Here is a 26,909-nt window from a genome sequence, read left to right as displayed (position 1 = left end):
TAACTTTTAGAAATTATCTTAAGAATAAATAGTTTATTTCAAATTATTTCAAACTTACCTAGAATACAATAAGTGTTCGAATTGAACACAAATTGTAAACCTAGGCTTTTATAGACTTTATTGTAATTACTGATTATCAAATTATCTTTGATGTCTTGACCACTACTAATAGAATTTCGAAGTATTGCCAAAACAACCAGATGTTTACGATAATTGTTTAATTAGTATTAATCTTATGTGTGTACAATATTTGACCATCAAGTAAACAGAAACTAATTAACCTTATGTCGCATCTGCTATTTGTCCCAGAATACATTATTAGATTTTCATTATGATAGAAATTGTTATAAATTTGTTTATCTATAACTTGTAATGACTAATAAGTTATATAACCGTCTTTGTGGAATTGAGAAACTCAATTTCCATTCTTAATAACAGCATATTGATACCAATAATCTATATTAATATCAGGAATAGTTAGATGAATAGTTTACAACATAGTTTGTCCAAAAGTCATGTCAAATCTACTTTTATAATTTAAAGCATCAACAATCTATACCTTATATTTCATAAATGAAACAATAGCAATATAAAACACAATTTTACATTACAATAATTGCCCTCCCTTTAAAAGATGATTGTTCCACCAATCATATATTAAAATATTATACATACATATATTGAGAAAAAGAATATTACATATAAGAGGAATAATATATATTTTTTTTATTATTATTTTTCTTTTTTTTTTTCTTTCTTGTTGTTATTTTTTTTTTTTTTTTTTTTTGTTATATATATATTATGATACAATGGTATAATGAGAATATAATAAGTCATACGATATAAACATGAGATTTTAACATGAGTAATACAATATATTAAATAACACAATCATTATGAACAATAAAAGGCCTTTTTATTTACAATTGTACATAGTAATTTTTTTTTTTATGATCCTTGATTAAATGAACATTTTAAAACAAACGATTATCGTTATGTAAATGCTATTCAAGCAAGGTCAATATACATGTATTTTAAGATGTTTTTGCAAAGTTAATTAACTTTCCTCGCATTGCAAAGCAAGGAACATAATTTTCCTCATGAAAAGGTGCTTCTTGGTCATACCAGGATAAATTATGTCTGAATTTTGTACATTGAAGCAAGGATTTGTATAGTGTATACAAATCCTTGATTGAAGGCAACGGCACCGAGCTAAAATTTTAACTTTATATTCATGCAAGCATTTTGCGTTTCTATACGCACGCTTGAATTTATTGTAGGAAATTAGAGGATCAGTTAATAATGATAATGGAAGTCTACCTCTGATTGCCCAATCTTTTACGATATTTGGGAAATGTAAAATCAATAAACAATGAATAAACGGTAAGAACAATTGGATATTATGGATAGATATATGAGGAAATGGTAATAATTGTTTAAAATTGTCCTCAGATATGTTCAGAAAAGAAACTAGTTTAACAATTTTAATTAAAATATCTTTATCGAGAGGAATATTCAAATTATGTGTTACCTTTTGTCTAAGCGTTTGAAATGCAGAAAGATCAAATAAAGATAAGTCTACTTCATTCTCATTAAAGCGCTCTAAAGCTTTAAAATATTCTGACAAACTAATAAACGTATTATCTTCTTGAGATAAAAGTATTGTTCGATTTTTAAACTTACAGATGATTTCCATTTTGATTAACGGTAATAACTATTGGCATTTGCTATGTATGATTGCTTTAATTCATGAAAATAATCAATGTGCAAGTGTATACGAGGTGGTAATTTAGGGATATATATACTTGGATTATTAGAAATGGTATCTAAACAAAAAGATTGCAAACTTGAAGATTCAAAAGGGTCAAAATCATATGATAATAAATATTGTATACTTTGGAGATAATCAATATCGAAGTGATTATTTGATAACTTATTCCAAATTTGTGATGGCGAAAATTTTTCAACGTCTTGTAAATCTGTGGAACCTGGGAAATAGAAAAATACGAATTAGTATAATGCTGGATATAAGTTTGTCATTTGATTTGTTGATTTATTGACGTTTTTGATTTTAGTATCTACATTTGGGTTGTCAATGGGGTACTTAATATTATGATGTAATAATATTATATAAACTGAGAATGGATGTTAGAGCATTGACCTTAATGCACAAGCTTGAAAAACATTAAGTTTAATTGTATCGGGTATGACGATTGATTGTAGAGTATTCTTGTTCTTGATTATGAAATTGGGATAAGAGACGTGCAATTTAGGTCTGAGGTAATTAACAACTGATAAATTGTCAATTATGGTTGGATATTGAATGTCCCAAAATATTGGACATAAAGGCATTGATATAATCTACTTTTATAATTTAAAGCATCAACAATCTATACCTTATATTTCATAAATGAAACAATAGCAATATAAAACACAATTTTACATTACAATACTTACTACTCCTACATCGTGTCGATACTGTTTACTAATATTTTGGCATTGCACCAGATCATGCGTTTCTCAGACTGTTTTTGATGATGATGGTGATGGATGGCTGCTTAAAGTCCAGCGGCAAATTAAAAGTATATTCAGGACGAGAACATGTTAATGATATATGAATATTAACGCTGTTTTGTATTAGACCGACACGCTGAGCAATATTTTTAATGTGCTAGTTCACAAGGTAACAGTCCGCAGGAAAGCATGTCACCCTACCTGGACAAATTATTCTGACTTCGAGCCGATCAGTCTTTGCTCGTACTCCTTAATATCGCGTGCTTAGCGGAAAATCAGCAAATATCAATTTTAAAGTCTATGGTTTGACTCGGCCGGGTTCGGACCCATGAACACCTACACTCGAGGTGAACACGATACCGCCAAGGCGGTGACTATTTATGACGGATTTGCACTAAATCCGCTCGGCGTGTACTAATTGATAGTTTAGTCTGGGTGAACATGATGTATTTATTAGTTGTTATTGACTTTTAACTAGCTTTGAGTAACTGTGAGTACTCTTATATCGGTGCTTGGTGTATATATGGTTTTTAATGTTAGCTGGTTTTGTGCGTATGATCGATATTTTGAGTTAAGCCAATTGCAACTGATTTTTACCTTTTGTATTTATATTGTGCTGGTATACCATTATTGTAATAGAAAAATGCAATTTATTTTATTTCATGCAGTTTATTAGTTAATGTATGTAAGATCTACTGTGTAAAATATTTTATATAAAATTATTGTTTAACTGTTCTATACTTTGAGAGGTGTAGGATGTTTCTAATGTGTCAGATAAGTACTCTAATAAACTATTGAACTTATCTGTTCAATAAAACTTCGGCTGAGGCCAGACTGACCTCCGGTTGTATGTCTGGCAGAGTTTAACATAAGGTCTTAGAAGTTTAGACAGCGGTCAACCTACGTCAGCAACTTTATTTATAACTCATAAAGCATAAATTATTTTGTGTGTTGCAGTTACTAGGACATTCAGAAATTAGTATATAAACTGATCAAGCCGCTATAATATTAATAGCGAGTTTCTTGATATTCTAGGTGAGTCTCTTGATTTTGAAAACAATTAAGATTTTAAATTATTTTTCTTTTAATTTTATTTTGGAAAAAAAAAATAAAGTGTTTAAGTAACTAATATTTTAATTCAAAAGTTGAATTTAATAGTAATTATTATTGTTATTATTTGATATTTAATTTGAATTGTTTGTAGTATTTTATTATTGTTTTCAATTTATTTTGACATTCAAACTTTGGACTTTGAAATTATATTGTAATTATTTCTTTATTAAATTAATAGCGAGTTTCTTGATATTCTAGTTTGGTTTTCTGACCTGTTGTTGTTTCCGGCCTTCTACCGTGAGCCTCACCCTAGATTGTGCCACAGAGCTTTACAATTGTCGGGTTATCAAAACATCAAAAATACCAACACAATATAATGGTAGAGGACCATGTTTAGACAAGAAAACAGCTAAACCAGGAAAGACACCTGACAACTATAAACAACAGATCCACAACAAACTAGACTCCGCTTTAGAAGGTTTGGATATAGACATCTTTTTTAATCATCACGACGACAGCGTCATCTTTCAGAAAAAAGTCAAACACCCGACGACTGTGATAACGACACCACCATTCCTTAAGTGGACGACCAGCCATTTCACCAGTCGTCGCCTATCCATTCACAGTTCAATCCTTTTGTAACACCGTGGGCAAAACCAACGCTTCCAACATCTATAAGACCATTGAGACCATCCATCGTACAAAAACCAGTTTTACCTTCGTCATTATCTAAGAAACCGGCACCTGTTGCAGTAAATCCGCTCTTACAAACGCCACAGCAATTTGCGTCATTGTATCCTAAGTTACCAACATCCACAATAGCTACAGCTTCCATTGCTACAACTGCTACAAGTGCACCAACTGTAACATCTACGACATCAACAGTAGTGTCAACATCAACAGTAGTGTCATCGGCAATTGTTCCAGTAACAACGACAGCTGCTACAGCAGGAGCAACAGCCACAACAATACCAGGAACAATATCAACGACAACATCAACTAGTTCATCAGGTAGGACAGTGCAACCTTCTATGAACATTTTTAATATGTCATCAATTTTGAAAATTGAAAAATTTAAAGGTGACAACACTCAAAATCCAGAAACTTGGTTAACTAATTTTAATCAATATTGCAGTTTTTATGATTTGTCAAAGAAAAAAAGTGCAGAGTCATTTCCTTTTCATTTGGATGGTCATGCCAAAATTTGGTATGATACCATTTCTGATGGCAAGAAACAAAATTTCGATCAATTGATCGCTGCTTTTAAAGATCGTTTTAAAGTTAAACAACATCTTTTGGACATAAACATCGAAAATACCAACACAATACCATTGTCCCTCGTTAGGGAAGGGTTGAGCGCTTTAATCCCACTATACATTCTGTAACTATGTTCCTGTCCCAAGTCAGGACCTTGTAGTTTAGTGGTTGCCGTTGGTTCATGTTTGTCATATTTGTTTTTTGTAAATTGTTTTGTTATAAATAAAGCCTTTAGATTTCTCGTTTTGCAATTTTCATGTCGGGGACTTTCACAGCCGACTAAACTGTGTGGGTTTTTTCTCATTGTTGGAGACCGTATACATACGGAGGCCTATAATTGATTATATTCACTTCATTTGAACTCTGGTGGATAGTTGTCTTATTGCCAATCATACCACATCTCCTTATTTTCATATAGTATGTTTTTAAAATTTAAGTTAACGCAAATCAATTGAAAAAGGAGATATGACCTTACCTAAGGGAACGACCATTTAACTTCGAGAGGCTTTTGGGTTTTTCATATGCCCATTTTTTTTAATTTTGTACCACGAAACCATCATTATTTTTTTTTAAGAATTGAACATTAAGTGAAATGACAAGAGGTCTGAATTACAATTGGTTTCCCCTTCTCCCTGTTCAAAATAGTTTATTTCTTCAAAATTGTCAATCAGGATTAACCCTCCCTCTCTTCAGAGTTAATCTATCGTTCTCTTAACCAATTGAAAATGTACAAATGTCTAATTATTATAAAGTATAATATCTGAAAGTAAAAAATCGTAGGTTGAAGTCGAAATTTTAAATTGCTATTAAAGATTTTAAACATTAAACTTTCGACTCTTAAAACAATTTTATTTTGGAAAAAAAAAATAAAGTGTTTAAGTAACTAATATTTTAATTCAAAAGTTGAATTTAATAGTAATTATTATTGTTATTATTTGATATTTAATTTGAATTGTTTGTAGTATTTTATTATTGTTTTCAATTTATTTTGACATTCAAACTTTGGACTTTGAAATTATATTGTAATTATTTCTTTATTAAATTAATAGCGAGTTTCTTGATATTCTAGTTTGGTTTTCTGACCTGTTGTTGTTTCCGGCCTTCTACCGTGAGCCTCACCCTAGATTGTGCCACAGAGCTTTACAATTGTCGGGTTATCAAAACATCAAAAATACCAACACAATATAATGGTAGAGGACCATGTTTAGACAAGAAAACAGCTAAACCAGGAAAGACACCTGACAACTATAAACAACAGATCCACAACAAACTAGACTCCGCTTTAGAAGGTTTGGATATAGACATCTTTTTTAATCATCACGACGACAGCGTCATCTTTCAGAAAAAAGTCAAACACCCGACGACTGTGATAACGACACCACCATTCCTTAAGTGGACGACCAGCCATTTCACCAGTCGTCGCCTATCCATTCACAGTTCAATCCTTTTGTAACACCGTGGGCAAAACCAACGCTTCCAACATCTATAAGACCATTGAGACCATCCATCGTACAAAAACCAGTTTTACCTTCGTCATTATCTAAGAAACCGGCACCTGTTGCAGTAAATCCGCTCTTACAAACGCCACAGCAATTTGCGTCATTGTATCCTAAGTTACCAACATCCACAATAGCTACAGCTTCCATTGCTACAACTGCTACAAGTGCACCAACTGTAACATCTACGACATCAACAGTAGTGTCAACATCAACAGTAGTGTCATCGGCAATTGTTCCAGTAACAACGACAGCTGCTACAGCAGGAGCAACAGCCACAACAATACCAGGAACAATATCAACGACAACATCAACTAGTTCATCAGGTAGGACAGTGCAACCTTCTATGAACATTTTTAATATGTCATCAATTTTGAAAATTGAAAAATTTAAAGGTGACAACACTCAAAATCCAGAAACTTGGTTAACTAATTTTAATCAATATTGCAGTTTTTATGATTTGTCAAAGAAAAAAAGTGCAGAGTCATTTCCTTTTCATTTGGATGGTCATGCCAAAATTTGGTATGATACCATTTCTGATGGCAAGAAACAAAATTTCGATCAATTGATCGCTGCTTTTAAAGATCGTTTTAAAGTTAAACAACATCTTTTGGACATAAACATCGAAAATACCAACACAATACCATTGTCCCTCGTTAGGGAAGGGTTGAGCGCTTTAATCCCACTATACATTCTGTAACTATGTTCCTGTCCCAAGTCAGGACCTTGTAGTTTAGTGGTTGCCGTTGGTTCATGTTTGTCATATTTGTTTTTTGTAAATTGTTTTGTTATAAATAAAGCCTTTAGATTTCTCGTTTTGCAATTTTCATGTCGGGGACTTTCACAGCCGACTAAACTGTGTGGGTTTTTTCTCATTGTTGGAGACCGTATACATACGGAGGCCTATAATTGATTATATTCACTTCATTTGAACTCTGGTGGATAGTTGTCTTATTGCCAATCATACCACATCTCCTTATTTTCATATAGTATGTTTTTAAAATTTAAGTTAACGCAAATCAATTGAAAAAGGAGATATGACCTTACCTAAGGGAACGACCATTTAACTTCGAGAGGCTTTTGGGTTTTTCATATGCCCATTTTTTTTAATTTTGTACCACGAAACCATCATTATTTTTTTTTAAGAATTGAACATTAAGTGAAATGACAAGAGGTCTGAATTACAATTGGTTTCCCCTTCTCCCTGTTCAAAATAGTTTATTTCTTCAAAATTGTCAATCAGGATTAACCCTCCCTCTCTTCAGAGTTAATCTATCGTTCTCTTAACCAATTGAAAATGTACAAATGTCTAATTATTATAAAGTATAATATCTGAAAGTAAAAAATCGTAGGTTGAAGTCGAAATTTTAAATTGCTATTAAAGATTTTAAACATTAAACTTTCGACTCTTAAAACAATTTTATTTTGGAAAAAAAAAATAAAGTGTTTAAGTAACTAATATTTTAATTCAAAAGTTGAATTTAATAGTAATTATTATTGTTATTATTTGATATTTAATTTGAATTGTTTGTAGTATTTTATTATTGTTTTCAATTTATTTTGACATTCAAACTTTGGACTTTGAAATTATATTGTAATTATTTCTTTATTAAATTAATAGCGAGTTTCTTGATATTCTAGTTTGGTTTTCTGACCTGTTGTTGTTTCCGGCCTTCTACCGTGAGCCTCACCCTAGATTGTGCCACAGAGCTTTACAATTGTCGGGTTATCAAAACATCAAAAATACCAACACAATATAATGGTAGAGGACCATGTTTAGACAAGAAAACAGCTAAACCAGGAAAGACACCTGACAACTATAAACAACAGATCCACAACAAACTAGACTCCGCTTTAGAAGGTTTGGATATAGACATCTTTTTTAATCATCACGACGACAGCGTCATCTTTCAGAAAAAAGTCAAACACCCGACGACTGTGATAACGACACCACCATTCCTTAAGTGGACGACCAGCCATTTCACCAGTCGTCGCCTATCCATTCACAGTTCAATCCTTTTGTAACACCGTGGGCAAAACCAACGCTTCCAACATCTATAAGACCATTGAGACCATCCATCGTACAAAAACCAGTTTTACCTTCGTCATTATCTAAGAAACCGGCACCTGTTGCAGTAAATCCGCTCTTACAAACGCCACAGCAATTTGCGTCATTGTATCCTAAGTTACCAACATCCACAATAGCTACAGCTTCCATTGCTACAACTGCTACAAGTGCACCAACTGTAACATCTACGACATCAACAGTAGTGTCAACATCAACAGTAGTGTCATCGGCAATTGTTCCAGTAACAACGACAGCTGCTACAGCAGGAGCAACAGCCACAACAATACCAGGAACAATATCAACGACAACATCAACTAGTTCATCAGGTAGGACAGTGCAACCTTCTATGAACATTTTTAATATGTCATCAATTTTGAAAATTGAAAAATTTAAAGGTGACAACACTCAAAATCCAGAAACTTGGTTAACTAATTTTAATCAATATTGCAGTTTTTATGATTTGTCAAAGAAAAAAAGTGCAGAGTCATTTCCTTTTCATTTGGATGGTCATGCCAAAATTTGGTATGATACCATTTCTGATGGCAAGAAACAAAATTTCGATCAATTGATCGCTGCTTTTAAAGATCGTTTTAAAGTTAAACAACATCTTTTGGACATAAACATCGAAAATACCAACACAATACCATTGTCCCTCGTTAGGGAAGGGTTGAGCGCTTTAATCCCACTATACATTCTGTAACTATGTTCCTGTCCCAAGTCAGGACCTTGTAGTTTAGTGGTTGCCGTTGGTTCATGTTTGTCATATTTGTTTTTTGTAAATTGTTTTGTTATAAATAAAGCCTTTAGATTTCTCGTTTTGCAATTTTCATGTCGGGGACTTTCACAGCCGACTAAACTGTGTGGGTTTTTTCTCATTGTTGGAGACCGTATACATACGGAGGCCTATAATTGATTATATTCACTTCATTTGAACTCTGGTGGATAGTTGTCTTATTGCCAATCATACCACATCTCCTTATTTTCATATAGTATGTTTTTAAAATTTAAGTTAACGCAAATCAATTGAAAAAGGAGATATGACCTTACCTAAGGGAACGACCATTTAACTTCGAGAGGCTTTTGGGTTTTTCATATGCCCATTTTTTTTAATTTTGTACCACGAAACCATCATTATTTTTTTTTAAGAATTGAACATTAAGTGAAATGACAAGAGGTCTGAATTACAATTGGTTTCCCCTTCTCCCTGTTCAAAATAGTTTATTTCTTCAAAATTGTCAATCAGGATTAACCCTCCCTCTCTTCAGAGTTAATCTATCGTTCTCTTAACCAATTGAAAATGTACAAATGTCTAATTATTATAAAGTATAATATCTGAAAGTAAAAAATCGTAGGTTGAAGTCGAAATTTTAAATTGCTATTAAAGATTTTAAACATTAAACTTTCGACTCTTAAAACAATAAAAAAGAAAACAGCTCAAGTTTAAAAGTTAACATTCGACTTTAAAAAGTGAAAACTTTATGATTTCAATGGCAATATTGTAAGATTTTTTTTAATTTGTAGATCAACTATGTTCTTGTGCTTATCCGTTCAATCTAATAAGTAACTGACATCCTTTTACTTTACACGTACATGAGGAAAATAGGAGTACAGAAACAATAAACGAATCATGGAATAGGAAATGACTGTTATTGTTAGATTGATGGTGGCTAATCTTGTGATTTATGCATGTGAACAAGTCAGAAAACAGTTGGCTATTTTAAATTTTTTAAATATGTGTTATGCATCGATATATTCTTAAGGCACACTAAAGTTAACACTTAAACGGAGATAAATCACATCAGACATGACAGATGAAAAGTATTTCATTAATTACTTGGATATGCTCATTACAAACAGAATTATGCACTCGCTTATTACGTTACACAATGTGGTTGTTTGCACAATAGGTGTGTGACTCTCACGTGGTGACTCTTTGACATCGCAAATTACATTACCTGAATGTGTGTACAGTGTAATTACTCTCGTGAAATAATGCAATTACACCAATTTCGTTAAAGTTGTCACCATTGACACTTCATAAATGCAATTAGTGATTTCTAGTAATTGATGGCAATGAAGGCTTTAATTATGTAAATAATCTGAGGTCATTCCTATGGCAACTGCGTTGGGAATGTTATTTATTATCGAAGTGTCCTAGTAGATAGAGGTAGGTTATTTTTAGTTAGTTAATTAATGGATTTATTAACACAAAGTGCAAACATTATCATATACATTTATTATGTACACACGGGTGGGTTAATATGTTAATGAAGTTATAAAAAAAATGTTTTCGTAGATTTCAGTAAAAATTATATGTCGTTTTGAACAATTAATATCACGAATGCATTTGTTAAATTTTGCTATTTAATTTGATGCATTAATGATAACACATTTATTTTGATATTTTCGATCTTCTAATAAGTTCATCGTCCTGGACATGCATGAAATATTTGCCACTGGACGTTAAACAACCAACAATCAATCAAACTTATAAGTTCTATACTTTAATTTGAACTGTTAGCTGAGATAAGCTTCATTATATGCATGTAGGAAGTTTGATAGTTAATATACATGGCAACATTTCAACATCATGCTGAATGTATATACAATAAGTTATAGCTGTAGCAACACAATTGACAAAATAATAACATGTTTATAAACAAATGTATCTGATGTTTATGTTTGTTATATGAAAACATGTGTATTAGCATATTTTGTCATTACACGTGTTCCATTTATATGAAAATAAAGATTATTAATATACACACTTCTAACGTCCGGTAGAGAAGGTCTCTACGTGTATGGATTTTATGCAAATTCAATAGATTGAAGGGCTTTGTTTGTATCTTTTGGATTATCTTTATTTACAGCTGTTACTTAAATGCAATAGAGCGACACACATATTTATTTAAAGTTGTGAAAATATCACTCAGTTGTCTGTTTTTCAACAAAAAAGGGCAAAAGTGACATATTGATTCGGAAAAGAATATATTTATTTGGAAAAACTAAACATGTAACATATGTTTCGGTTTGTTATTCATCAAATGTGTTTATAGGATTTTCTTCGATTTTATCTGAGTATATAGGTATAGAAAATGGTATTGCTTTTTCAAAAAGTGTCCGACAATAAATAAAAGCATACCGGAACAAGACTTTGTATTTTAAACATGTTAAATGTTAAATTGATTTTTTCCATAATTTTCATATGAAACCAACTATTTATTCCACATCCTTTCTTACTACTGAAACAAATTATATACTTTAAAGAAATTTAAAATCAAACAATTTTAATGAAAACAACAACACAAGCCCGCCCGCCCGCCCGCCCGTCCACACACGCCCACAAAAAAAAGGAATTTTCGGTGCCGAAGCGAAGTATGTTCAGTATACCATGTAAACCCATTTAAATACACAGATAAATATTTTTGTTCAAAACTTTTTTACGCTGGTAGATATTTTTTTTTTATCTAATTGGGTCTACGATCAAATTCAGATGCAATCTATCAATTTATGTCTTCAAATGATATTACACTTTCATGTAAATATTGAGTCGAGTCGACCTTCGTCGTTGCACGTGAAAATTTAGACGGAAAAGACGCTCACTGTGAAACAACAAATTAATGGACCAAATGAAAGATAAACTTACAGTAATATTGCTAAGTATAACAGACATTACGATTATCGGTTGGTTAATTGAATTTTACAGTAAAGGGTAAATTATTTTACTTTGCATGTTTCCCATTTTTTCAGTGTTTCCCACACCATAAATTATCCATCATTAATATACAAATGCCGTACTCTATTTCGAAATTTAGCCGTTTTCTGTTTTGTTTACTATACATTTTTTGCAAATGGATAACGCATACAACTTCCGTATATGTCAATCCCAATCCAGGGTGGGCGGACCCAACATTTCTCAAAGGATGTAAGGGGGTAAACATAAGAAAATTGTACTTAAATACACAATTTAGACCTCGGTCCGTCTCCTCTCCTCTAAGATCCTCCTGTCCACACAAGTCAAAAGCCGTTAATTTTTATCACACTTGCGGTTCATCATAACAAATGGACAAAAATGGGTGTGTTTACACCTCGAAAACTGCTCCGAGTACATACTAACCAATGCAGTTGAAAAAGTTAAAGGCCTGGCATCCACTAGATATATATATATATATATAAAATTTACGTGCATTTTGTGTTTCATAAAGATAAAATCGTTTTTGGATTTTGAGCATCAGTCATCATTGGGGGACACGTTTGTGCGAAATACCAACCAGACATGCTCTTTTTTAACATGCGAGTCCCTATAAATGGAAATTTCCTTTGGAATAAAATAGCATGATCGAGAGAAATTACACCAGGGGCGTGTTTTATTGGTCTCTTCTGCACATCTCCAGAATGTCTTCTGGTGAAGAGTCCAAAAAAATGAATCTGGACCTCTTCTGGAGATATTCTACGGAAGATCAATAAAACAAAAATTCAATTTGCCGTCGAATATAGCAGATTTTTGTTATATTGGATGACATAATTGAAGTTTACGATGATTTTATAGAAAAGATACGTCCGGTAGACATGACTGTAAAAGTGTGCTCTGTTCGTGACATTTTTCTTTGTTCTTTCCTCTAACTCAATTTTGCTAGACAAATCTGGCTTAAACCCCCATATTTGATTTTTAAGAATAATCTTAAACTGCACAAAAATTCGTCAATGTTTGTCTCGAATATGATCAAAACGGACATCTTGTCTATCCAATTTTTTTAAAGTTACCAAACTGGAATATTTTTGTATAAAGCAAAGCTATCGGAAAGTTCTCAAAATCATTTTTCTCTGGTGGTCCTTGAAGAAAATCTTCTGGTCCTAACTATTATTTCTATTGCAAAATTTCGATGGTCAAAACAATCGGACCACCACTTTTCAAAAATTTTCATTGTATATGTATCAATATGCAAGTATACAATGTATACAAGACATTTCTCAGACTGTTTTTGTTTTCTTTTTTTTTTTAAATAAATCCGTTGGTTGTGTACTGATTGATACTTCAGTCTGGGAGAACAAGATTTATTTCAGTACTAGTTGTTATTAGCTTTGAACAAACTTCCAGTAATTGCAAATATTCTTATTTCGGTGCTTTGTGTCTAGGCATGCCTTGTGTCTATTGTCTATATGTAAGTTGTTTTTTTTTGTGTGACCGAGTCGTACCGATCTGTTGAGTTAATCTAATTGCAATTGATTTGTGCAGGTTGTTCTTATATTGTACTGTTACACCAATGTCCCAGCTTTCGGGAAGGGTTGAGCGCTCACAAACATGTGCTTGTACTGTAACACCACTGTCCCAGGTTAGGGGGGCGGGTTGGGCCGGATCTTTATTACATGTTTAAACCCGCCACATTCTGTATGTATGTGCCTGTCCCAAGTCAGGAGCCTGTTATTTAGTGGTGGTTGTTTGTTGCTGTGTTACATATTTGTTTTTCGTTCATTTTTTTGTACATTAATTAGACCGTTAGTTTTCTCGTTTGAATTGTTTTACATTTGTGATTTCGGGGCCTTTTATAGCTGACTATGCGGTATGGGCTTTGCTTATTGTTGAAGGCCGTACGGTGACCTATAGCTGTTAATTGCTGTGTCATTTGGTCTCTTGTGGAGGGTTGTCTCATTGGCAATCTTCGTTTTTATATCAACCCTGCCATATTCTTTGAGTGCCTGTCCCAAGTCAGGAGCCTGTAGTTTAGTGGTTGTCGTTGGTTTATGCCTGGACTCATATTTGATATTTTGTAAATTTTTTGTTATGTATAATTAGGCCGTTAGTTTTTTCGTTTGAATTGTTTCTCACACCGGGCCTTTTATAGACGACTTTTAATACAGTATCGGGTTTTGTCATTGTTGAAGGCCTTAATTACGGTTGCCTATAATTGCTTACATCCACTTCATATTTGAACTCCGGTGGATAGTTGCCTCATTAGCAATCATACATCTCTTCGTTTTTATATTATATACCTGACCTTTAAACTCGTGTTTTCCTGAACCGAGTCCTGAACATGCATGACATATTTTTCACTGGGCGTTAAAATTAGCAACAAACAATCAATTTAAACTTGTGTTAAATAAGAAGAAAAACCATTTGATATTTATTCATTTATTGGGGTGGGGGACAGGAGGATTTCATATATGAATATGGTTGCCTGGTAAGAGCTGAAAAATAGGCATAATTAGCGACAGATTAAAAAAGTTAATAATGCCCTCTTCCCTTCCCCATCCTTCATCTATAAATTTAAACTGACCACCACGGAATAGCCCAACTTAGTGTTGAAATTAGCGTTAAACACCAATCAATCAAAATCCCTTCCCTAGAATATCAAATAGTCGTCCCTTTACTGTTATTGTCCGTGTAGTTCTTATATTTATCCAGCTTATCGTCCTACAGGGATGTCCTACTAAGACTGTCATACCATAAAAACGTTTATAACACAGCTCACATTCTAATATATCTGGATTCATAAATTTATTAATGTCATTTAGACTAAACGACGCCATGTTTGTTATGTGACTCTGCCGTCTAAACTACCTATCAAAAAAGAAGAGGTGGAAGAGAGCCAGAAGATCTTCCCTATTCAAAAAAACAGAAATGGACCTCTTCTGGCTCACTACCGAAGAACAAAAAAACACGCCCCAGCAAAAATGATTCACAAGGTACGATCTACAAATAAATCGACATAACCTATACTGATCGATACTGTTGATTGACTACTTATTAGAGTTATTGTCCTTAAAAGACGATGTTTTTGGTATACGACCGCAAAAAATTTTTGGATCGTATAAAGGTATGATGTCTGCGTCGTCGTCCGAAGACACATTGGTTTCCGAACAATAACTTTAGTTTAAGTGAATGGATCTCTATGAATTTTTTAAGAAGGTTCAATACCACAAAAGGAAGGTTGAGATTGATTTTGGGGATTTAGGAATTAGGGGCCCAAAAGGGGCCCAAAACAAGCATTTTTCTAGTTTCAGGATAATAACTTGTGTATAAGTATTTCGATTGCTCTGAAATTGTACGACAATGTTTAATACCACAAGTAGAAGATTGGGATTTATTTTAGGGGTTATGGGGCCAACAGTTTAGGAATTAAGGGCCAAAAAGGGGACAAAAAGAAGCATTTTTCTAGTTTCCAGACAATAACTTTTGTGTAAGTGTATGGATCTCTCTGATATTGTTCCACAAGGTTCCATATCATAAAGGGAAGGCTAGGATTGAGTTTGGGGTTAATTGCCCAAATATGTAGGAATTAGGGGCCAAAAACAAGCATTTTTCTAGTTTCCAGCCAATAACTTGTGTTTAAGTGTATGGATCTCTCTGAAATTGTACTACAAGGTTCCATACTACAAAGACAAGGCTGGTATCGAGTTTTGGGGTTAATGCTCCAATGGGGGTTTCAAAAAGTTGGGGGGGGGGGGGGATTTTTTTTCTTCATTTTTTTTAGAGGATTCATATTTTTTTTCAAAATTTTGAATTTTTGAAAAGTTTCAAGAAGAAATCTTCAATTGCACAGTATTGCGCAATAGATTTGTAAGATCTTTGACCACATTTATTTTGTGTCAGAAATCTATATTATGTCAAAAATTTGATCACAATCCAAATTCAGACAGTATCAAGCTTGAATATTGTGTCCAAATTTGTACCAACTGTTCAGGGTTCGACCTCTGCGGTCGTATCAGGCTGCGCTCAGCGAAGCATTTCATTACCCTTTTCTATTTATTGGCTTAATTGGTTTTAATTTTAAATCAGACACAGTTAGATTTGATTTGATTTGAATATTGGTGTTTTAACGCCACTTTTAAGCACCGTTTTGGGGCTATTTCGTGGCGGCCAGTTTTTATTGGCGGAGGAAGCCGGAATGCCCGGAGAAAACCACCGACCTTCGATAGGAAAACTGACAATCCTAGTCAATTAAGATTGGAGTCGAGTGCACCCACACGAGCGGGGTTCGAACTCACAACATCAGTGTTGATTGGCTAGTGATTACAGTAGTAACTACTTAGACCACTCGGCCACCGAGGCCCCTAGAAACAGTTAGAGAGACAATGGAAATACTAATATGACGCCAAATAATTTTTTAATGGAGGACTGACTGTAAAAACTCAAGATTCACAATTAATTCAACAGAATTGAAATTCTCCATCGACTGCTCATAGGTATTATTGTCCTTAAATGGCGATTTTTATCCATTACTAATTATAACTGGTAGTTTTTTTGTGTAATAATGCTGTAAACTATAAAAGAGAGACACTGAAAACAGCAGTAAATTAAGTTATTATTGCGATTTTGACTATATATTATCATGGAAGTAATATTGAAAGGAATAACAACGTCGTCACTTCAAAGGTTTCATCTGCGTTACCGCCCATCTTTCGATAACTCGTTAATTGATTTAATATCTGGCATGGAAGTTGATTCTCCGCATGTGATCGATCAAATCACTGACACTTTTCGGTCATTTTCGTGTTCACGGAAAACTACGAACAGACAAGTTTTTGTCGTATATACGTGCGAAGTAACCCGAATAGTCCATTCGTTACATTCCGTTGATGTACGCTGCCGAATAGAGTCATTCGTTCAATTTTTATTTTAGTCCAATTTCCCTATTTCTGGTTAGTTCGATCTTAATAGTACCGACAGCTATCACATATGAAGTTGGAGAACAAGGCTGGGTCATTTTCAATTTTAATATTTACAGACAGTTAAAAGGTCATTTCCGTAAGTTAAGAACTTCAAGATGATTGTACAAAAAATACGTTTGGACTCCCTTTTATTAAATACGAATAAGTCTAAGTCTTTCGTGTATTAGTCAATTGAAATATCACAATTCTAAACTGTTCTATCCTTTAATTTATAGTTCTTGATACATAAAATAATTCGTGTAAAAATGAATTTGCCGCAAGACAGATAGCGTCAAGCTCATTTTGTCGGTTCGTTTTAATTTTTGCTGCAGCTTGTTATATTAATACAAGTATTCCACAATAGACACTTCTTAAAAAAATATGTGTTTACGAACATATTATCCCTAGCTGTCCAGTTTCAATAATGTAATCAATGACATTTATGACATTTATGACATATAGTATTACATAAATTTAGAATACTTCTCGATAAACTTTGCACATTTCAACAGTAAAAAAATCTATGTCTAGATTTGTCTACATTATTTTGTTAAACATCATGTGAAACCTGATCGATTCATCGGTATTTAACTGTTTTACTCGGGACCCGCTTTTAACCGGAAAATACTTTTAGAACAGTTTAAAACAAACGGTAAAAAGCAAAAATATGCTAAATTAAATACAATTTTCCATGCTAAACTGTTGTAGGTTGAACAATTCTCGTCCGTTTTTCAAGTTTTTTACATCATACGACTTCTTTCTGAAGGTAGAGGTTTTATATGATACAGCGCCACCGTCTTATTAATAAACCTCGGATTTCACACAGGTGCTTTATAATTACCGGACTCGATAAAATCACGTGACTGATAAGAAATTCCAGATGCCATTTTACAACCGCGGTATCACAGATAGTAACCAAAGGGGTCTTGCCGCTGAGACTATAATTGGATAAAATCATATGACTTTAGAACAGAGCTCTGCAGGCTGTTAATACATGCTAATTAGTCGTTGTTATTCCTTTTAAATATTATTTCCATGATATTATCTAGAAATTATAAAAAAATTAGAGAAATTGTAACAGCAAAAAATTACAAGATATGGTTCCCAAATAAAATAGTCAACCCTGATGATATAAATATAAAAATTGCCCAACAATGTAATTTTAACACACTATTTAGTATGTTAATATTAAAAATATTATTTACAATGCGATAAGAAATAAACGCAATATTTCGCTAGACATACTAGCTTCATCGAGCGTGGATCTATCCAGGTGAAATCGGATGCAGATAAGAAATTTTGCAGCTCATTGTTTCCTTGTAAAAAAATTCAAAGTTTGGATGAAGTTAAAGATTATTTGGCCAATATTACAGAGATATAAAGGACGATGATGTATAATTAATTATTCTTTATCTTTCCTGTATATTTTCTCGTCTTTTTCATTACGCCCATCAGGTTCTAAAGTATGCAGCTGGTAGATCCAAAAGTATTCTGTCAAAGAGACAACAACCCGACCAAAGAGCAGAAAACAGCCGAAGGCCACCAACGGGTGCCCAACACAGCGAGAAAACCCCGCACCCGGAGGCGGGCCCCAGCTGTCCCCCAAACAAAAATGTGCACTAGTCCAGCGAAAATGGACGTCATACTTAACTCCAAAACACACAATTGAATTAAAATTAAAAATCATACAAGACCAACAAAGGCCTGAGGCTCCCGACCCGGGACAGGCACAAAAAATGCGGCGGCAAAAATGCGGCGGGGCCAAACATGCCCTGCGAGACCCCAACCCTTCCCCCACCTCCAGCCAATGCAGAAAAAAAAAACACACAGCAACAAGCACAGCAAAACTAAGCCCAAAAGAAGCCCGAGCCCGATTCCAGAACAGCGAGAAACCAAAGAAACCAAGCAAAACGACAACGATACACAAACATGACAAATCAACAATGGACCACCAGCAGCCATCGACACGCCAGCCCCAGACCCCAATTAAACCGACCGAAACATTATGTCTCCACAACACGAAAATCAAGCACAATTCCTCCCGCCAGGGCCCAGCACCACACCATCATAAAATATACGAGAAGAACATAACCCGTGTTCACTTCTATACTTTGGAAAGTAACATAATCAATGTTTCTTTAAGCGAAGATGTCTTGTGAGGGGACAGTTTTTGTTGGTTTTGTACCATGATCAATGGTTATTTGGCCGAATATTAAATTTGTCCATTGTTTCTCCCACGTACTGAATGTCACATGCACTGAAAACATAAATTAGTCAATTTGACCAATTTAATTGGTCATTTTGACTGTCCTCTAGATGACAATGCACTTTAATCATTTTGACTATGCTCTTTGTCGTTTGACTAGATGGGTAGTCACATTTGACTGAGTAGAGTGGTAATTATGACTATGTTTGGAAGTCAAAATGACCATATGTTATACTCGTTATGACGAATTGGATTGTTCAATTGACTATGCACATTTGTCAGTTTGACAATTGAATGCAGTCCATATGACTTATTGAAATAGTCGAAAGTGACCATGTTGTTTAGTCAACATGATTACTGTGAATAGTCACGACTGTTAGACTGTTATTTTAATTTGTGTTGTGTTTTTTGTTCCACCAATTTACTTTGTGTGTGTTTCTATCCGTTTTGTACTTTTATGTTTCATTCTTCTGTTATTCTACTTTTTGTTGTTTCTCTTCCATATGATTGACAAATACATCTGGAATATAATATTATTAAAAATACCACAACCGCAAAACTAACATCGAAACCGTATAGGACCACAAAGTGCTCAATGTTCAAAACCTTCCTATATCTTCATGATTTTCATGTGTTACCATTACTCAGTGACATATATTAAAGTCTAAAAATCAAATAAAGAAAATATATTTATTATAAACTCATTGTTAATTTGAAGTGTTTATTTCAGATATTTTTTCGCTATCAACTGTGTCAGTGTAATAATCTCTCTGGTCAAAAATCTCTCAGCTGTGTTCATACAAATAGCAATGGCTTCATTTGCTGAAAAATATAATTATATCATTTTAGAAGCTAAAATATAACAATAAACAAGTATATCAGTCATGTTAAAAAATCTTTGATCTAGTGATTTTGTCACTTTTGTAATGTAAGTTCCGGGATCTTGACAGCCACCCATCTTATACCACAACATTGTAATGTAAGCACCAGGATCTTGACAGCCACCCATCTTATACCACAACATTGTAATGTAAGCACCGGGATCTTGACAGCCACCCATCTTATACCACAACATTGTGATATAAGCACCAGGATCTTGACAGCCACCCATCTTATAACACAACATTGTAATGTAAGCACCAGGATCTTGACAGCCACCCATCTTATAACACAACATTGTAATGTAAGCACCAGGATCTTGACAGCCACCCATCTTATACCACACCATTGCAATGTAAGCACCAGGATCTTGACAGCCACCCTGAGGTTTTTTTTTTAATTCATTGTTGTGAATATCGATTGCAGTGTTTATTTTTAACAGTTTTTGATCAGGTGAAAAATAGATATCGCTAAATACTCTTTTCAACCAAAAATACGTTGTATGTGTATCAAAATTGATATCCCGTATACATATCTCCCTCTGTTTTGTATTGTCATTAATTTACGTCAACATGTGCCGATATATTACATTCATTACACTTCTTTTTCTCAAATTTAATTTTTGTAAGTTAGAATTAAAACAAATGTACATGATACTTACTTTAAACAATTGGTTTAATTGACAAAATAGCAGTTTCGTGCCTCCTGGTTTGTTTACATCTACACGATCTAGGGAACAAAGGGAACGCGAACGAGTGCGCGTGAAAACCGATACTCTACACCACGTGGTGTTGTGACCACCTAACATAGTCAATTGACTATGCAGGTAGTCATAATGACTTGATGGGTAGTCATATATGCTGTTGACTACCTTTCGGCTAATATTTGACTAACTGAATAGTCATAGTGACTAATTTAAATTTTCAGTGATGTGTTACATGTTAATACATAAATTGAGTTCTCCGTTTTACATTTGGAATTTGTGTAGATATTATAACTTTGTTAAATGTAAAGGAGCTGATGAAAAAAACGGCCAACAAAAAACTGCCCCCTCACAAGACATCTTCGCTCAAAGATACAGGAAAGATAAAGAATAATCAATTATACAGCATCGTCCTTTATATCTCTGTAATATTGGCCAATGGACGTTGCAAACTTCAACCAAAAATTTCGTAATTAAATAAATAATCTTGAACTTCATCCAAACTTTGAATTATTTACAAGGCAGCAAAATTCATGTACAATGAGCTGCATCCGATTTCAACTGGATAGATGTACGCTCAATGAAGCTAGTTTGTCTAGCGAAATATTGCGTTTATGTTTTATCACATTGTAAATATTTTTAACATTTTAATATTTACATACTAAATAGTGTGTTAAAATTACATTGTTAGACAATTTATAATTTCATTTGTGAAATTGTATTAATCTTTGTACTGATTAATCCACACTCAAATAGATTTGTATGTTATCTGTTGCTATTTATAGGCACTTGTATACATATATATGAGGGTCTGGATGATTGATTGATTGATGCTTGCTTAACGTCCAGTGGCAAGTATTTTCTGCATGTCGAGGACGAATGGTCTGGATGAGGTTTACAGAATAGAGAATAATAAGAAAAATATAGAATGATCGAGGGGCAGTATAGAATAATCGGGGGAGGGGGATATAGAATAAAATGTAAAAGTTCAAAGAATAGAAAAAATGGATCAAAAGAATAAAGTAGAGTGGGACGCTAAAATAGAAAGAAAAGAGAATAATGGTTGAAAATAAAGAATAGAGAAGAATGGCCTAAAGATTAAAGAACACAGAAATGAATACCCCACCCTATCAAGTTGAATGCCCTCTGATAGAAATTACTGCCTTAAAATGGGGATTTGTTAACTATTCTTTTCCGGTTTTTTTTGTGTGCAATTATCTTTAAAACTTTCAATACATGTTATGAAACTTATACACAATGCTTATTACCAAAAAAACTCAGTTCAAGTTTGAATTTGGGTGGCGTCACTTTTACCGTTCTGGAGTTACGCCTTTCGTAAAGTGGAAGAAATGCTGAATTTTTCCTTTCAGTTCTCTAACTTTACTTTGCCTCAATCAAATGTTATGAAATTAATACACAATGCTTATTACCACAAAACTCAGATTCAGAACGAATTTGGGTGGCGTCACTTTTACCGTTCTGGAGTTACGCCCGTTCATAAATGCCGGAAAACAATGCTGATTTTTTCGTTTCTGTTCTCTAACTTTTTGCATCAACCAAATGTTATGAAACTTATACACAATGCCTATTACCGCATAACACACACCAAGTTCGATTTTGGGTGGCGTCACTCTTACAGTTCTCTAGTTGTGTCCCTTTATAACGTTATATGCAAGCGGGGGCATCATCTGTGCATGTCCAATGGGCACTTTCTCCATTTATTCTTAATGTTCTCCGAATGTTTCAGGATTAAACTTCTTCGAGTGGTTTTGGATCAAACTTATCCGAGTGGTCGTGAATCTGGATCTGCATAAAAGTCCTCCGAGTAGATCTGGATAAAACTTCTCCGCGTAGATCTAGAACAAGCTTTGTCACAATCTGCGAAATAAACATACAAATATAGTTATTCAATCAAAAATGTTTATGTTTAATATGTTGATTAAAACAATCTCATAGCTTATTTATACTCTCACTGAAATTTCACAGGAATTTCTCTGAATTTTGCATACCTATACTTGGAAGGCTGCTACGAAATCAAAAACAGAATCTAGGCGTGTCAAACACCATATTAACGTTTCAGTGGCATTGAAAGCCTGTAATCAAAATATAACTAAAGTTCGCGACCGAGTGTCATTTTTCAAAAATGCGAGTTGGATACCTTGTGTTATATTATGGTAAAAAAATTGGAGACAAGTTCCTGTGAATTTTTTGTCAGTTTATAACGATGATTTTCTAGTCGTGGGAACGTCTAGTTTTTATTTGTTTAAATACTTAATACTAGTAGCTAATTTCACTTAGTATTAATTGCATATATTATAAAGGCTTTTCCCAAACAAAATTATAAGAGGACTTAACGTATCTTGATCAGAGTCATACCATACATAACTATAACCAGAGACATACGATACACGTAGAAATATGAAATATCTTTAAATCCAAGCTTTCTTTGTTACAAAAGAATGATCTATTATTAATTTATTTTATCTCAAAGGACCAATACAATCGGATTAATTACATATTGTTACATAATTTCTAAATGTTGAGAGAAGTGAGGTCCTAAAGTATTTAAAATGTGACCACATTGGCAAGTTGACCAAGAAAAATACATTTGACGAGGTTTGTTCTGTTTGCTTATCGATATGTCCTCTTTAAATTAATGGTGTCATCCTGGTTTGCCCACTTTTAATTACATGCATATGTAAACATAGGGTGGATTGTTGTTTTAACAATTATAGTTTATTTCTGAATTATAGTCATATTTTTTACCTTTTATTTTACCTGTAAAATTTTATCAAATACTATATTATGCTATTAAATCAATGAAAATGTTCAAAATTTTTAATATAACCTTTATCAGGAAAATGTATTGAATTTGACAATAAATAACTCAGCCCTGAAAAAATAATGGTTTGTCCTGCAGTTGTTTGAAAATAAATAAACTGACTTAAAATGTATTGAAAATAAATAACTCGGCAGGTCTTTTAAGCCATTTTATAAATGCTATTCTAAAGTATGAGATGGCACCAGATTCTTCCAAAATTTGATTTTTTTTCATTTTTTTAGGGAAAAACTTCCCAAATCTTAGTGTTGCTTTCCATTTGTATTTCAGTAAAAAAAAAATTTAACTTGACTTTTATTTTTTTTAAGGATTTTTTATCTAAAAAAAAATAGCAGCTACATCCATAAAACTATATGTGAACTACATGTTTTTGCTTTCTCCTACATATTTTTTCTTATTATCACGGTTGAGTTATTTATTTTCAAAATCCCCCCCCCCCCCCCCCCCAATATCAAATGGTCGTCACCTATGTTTACATATGCATGTTTAGGGAAAAACTTCCCAAATCTTTAAATAATATAATGTATAAATATTAATTTACTTGAATTAAATGTCTGAAACTGGGTTTCATTTAACTTAGATATATTGTCTAAGGAACATTTACTTTATTCTCTTAGTGTTGCTTTCCTTTTGTATTTTAGTAAAAAAAAATTTTAACTTGACTTTTATTTTTTTTAAGGATTTTTTATCTAAAAAAAAATAGCAGCCACATCCATAAAACTATATGTGAACTACATGTTTTTGCTTTCTCCTACATATTGGTCTTTTGATTTTGTCCCTAAAAACTAAAAGTCTTACACTGAAACCATATATTTTGCCTTGAGACCAAAATATTGTCAAAAAATAATTAAAACAGAACTTGCATTTTTGATCAAGAAAGGTCCTGGGAAATGCGCAGAATGCATGATTTTGCATACATTTTTCTATAGCTTCTTCAGGCCTTCAGCGGCCCCAAAACCCTGCACACGAAATTTGTTTAGTTTTTTTTTTATATACGTTTAAAACAGGCTAGTGTCATTATTTCACATGTATGTTAAATTATTGAGAGAAAAAATATATGATTTATTTATAATTTATCTATACATTTATGAAAATGGAATTTCAAAATAAAAAATACCTGAATATATATAGAAAACACTGATAAACTATATACCTAAGTTGGAACAGACTATATAATTGTATGCTCATTAAACCTTTTGTCTTTTTTGTTTTCTTTACTAATAAATAATTGGTGTAATTAAAAGTGGGCAAACCAGGAGTAAACCAAATTAATAGCCTTATTTTGTATGTCATGTCACGGCAAATCTTAATTTTAATGTTATACATGTTTAAATGCATGGTTAAACCTCATACGGAAGATTTTTAAGAAGGAAATCCTTAATTGCACCACAGAAGTAAATATATTGGAAACGAAACGAGTTTGAAAAATTCATTTAAAAGGAAGAAGTAATAAGTGTTTTTAATCTAAAACAACTATTGTGTTATAGTAGGAGCGCCACTGTTGAGCCTTATATAGACGAAACGCGCGTTATGCGTGGAAAGTTTTAAGTCTGGTTCTTTTTAATATAATCAACGTTTACAAAATGAAATATTATAAATAAAAACATTTCAGATTTAACCATTATATTTAGAATATAGCAAAGTGCTCTGGATTAATGGAATTGTTAGTAAGGGACTGTCCTATTGTTTATACCTACTAACAATTGGTTATGAGTAACTTCTGTCCAAAATTATTTATCAACTTGAAGGGATTAAACTTTAGGATTGAACTTGATTTAAAATTTATTTATTAAAACAAGCAAAAAACAAAATTAATTGTAGTTTTATGGTGCAGTAAAAAAATGGTATCGTTAAAGTTATGATTTGAATATTAATAAGTTCAAAATCAAAGTAAAGGATAAACATAATCAATGCAATGCAAAAGGAAAGAAAGAAAAAAAAACCCTTTAAACTAAATATAACTTAAATCTTAAAACAATGTGCTTACAAAACTTCAGATTACTGAATCCTCGGTTGGTAAGAATAGTATTTACATATAGGGGTTAAATCAACCATTGAATTTCATATAAAGACATTTTATTTGAACATTTCAATTTGAATTTTTTCGGAATCAAATATTGGCTGTGGAATAAAACTTAAGTTTTAAGTAAAATTTAGAATATATTGATTTGAATTGTAAATAAACGAAAAAATACTTCCTAATTGATAGATTACATGATTTACATTCATACTTACAATTAGGAAACTCAAACTATACCAGGACCTATTATTTCATCGTATCTGTTGTGTCATCTAATGCATGAAACACAAAAGAATAAACTTTTCCATATTATAAGATAGTCTCTATATACATTACCACGACCTATCAATAAATGAAACGCCTAAAAAGGAAGTCGTGCATTATTATAAACCTTGCACTGACAATCAAACAAAATCTTGATTAAATTAAAACAAATCAAGATATTATCTGGGCCTGTGCGCTTTACAATATTCTAAGTTTGTAAGAGAATGATAATCCCTTGCTTCATGAGTACTTTTTTTTAAGGGATTACCATTCTCTTTCGTGTACAAAGAGTGATTTATTATTAATTTATTTTATCTCAAAGAACCAATAAAATCCGATTCATTACGTATTGTTACATAATTTACTAAAGTGAGGTCTTAGTGTATTTAAATATGTCCACATTGACATGTTGACCAAGGAACAATACATTTGACCAGATTTGTACTGTTTGCTTTAGATTTATAACCTTATTTTGTATGCCATGTCACGGCAAATCTTAATTACAATACCATATATGTTTTAATGCATAGTAAACCCTCATACGGAATATTTTTTAAGAAGGAAACCCTTGTACCAAGGAAGTAAATATATTCAAAAAGGAAACGCACTTTGAAAAATTTATTTAAAAGGAAGAAGTTATAAGTTTTTTTAATCTGAAGACAACTATCGTGTTATAGTAGGAGCGCCACTGTCGAGCCTTATTTAGAGGCGTGGAAAGTTATGTCTGGTATGTTTTATAATTCTTTTTAATATAATCAACGTTTCCAAAATAAAATATTATAAATAAACGCATTTCTGATTTTACAATTATATTTATACGTGTATTGTATTATTTTACATATACACCTGCGGGGGTAAACATTTTTACGATTCTATTCTGTCATTCACATGGACATTACTTCCATAATTTGATGTCTGTAAATGGTGTTAGAGTAATATTATTACCGCCTTTGGCCTAAGA

General features: G+C 32.8%; 1 protein-coding gene and 1 long non-coding RNA gene across 2 annotated transcripts; both read right to left on the bottom strand.

The window, feature by feature from the left end:
- Positions 1 to 6: 6 nt before the first annotated feature.
- LOC127718760 (uncharacterized) lies at positions 7 to 8,742 on the bottom strand. Its single transcript, XM_052224848.1, has 4 exons — positions 8,421 to 8,742; positions 6,353 to 6,664; positions 4,285 to 4,596; positions 7 to 17 (listed from the first exon to the last, which is right to left on the bottom strand). The coding sequence occupies exons 1-4, from the start codon at positions 8,740 to 8,742 to the stop codon at positions 7 to 9; spliced, it is 957 nt and encodes a 318-aa protein (XP_052080808.1).
- Positions 8,743 to 21,459: 12,717 nt separating this feature from the next.
- LOC127701501 (uncharacterized) lies at positions 21,460 to 26,058 on the bottom strand. Its single transcript, XR_007982070.1, has 2 exons — positions 25,900 to 26,058; positions 21,460 to 22,703 (listed from the first exon to the last, which is right to left on the bottom strand). It is a non-coding gene; the product is annotated as an uncharacterized LOC127701501 (long non-coding RNA).
- Positions 26,059 to 26,909: the final 851 nt, after the last annotated feature.

This window comes from Mytilus californianus, unplaced genomic scaffold (genome assembly GCF_021869535.1).
Source record: "Mytilus californianus isolate M0D057914Y unplaced genomic scaffold, xbMytCali1.0.p SCAF_1, whole genome shotgun sequence".
NCBI classification, from domain to species: Eukaryota; Metazoa; Mollusca; class Bivalvia; order Mytilida; family Mytilidae; genus Mytilus; species Mytilus californianus.
This window is presented reverse-complemented; position numbering and strand designations above follow the sequence as displayed.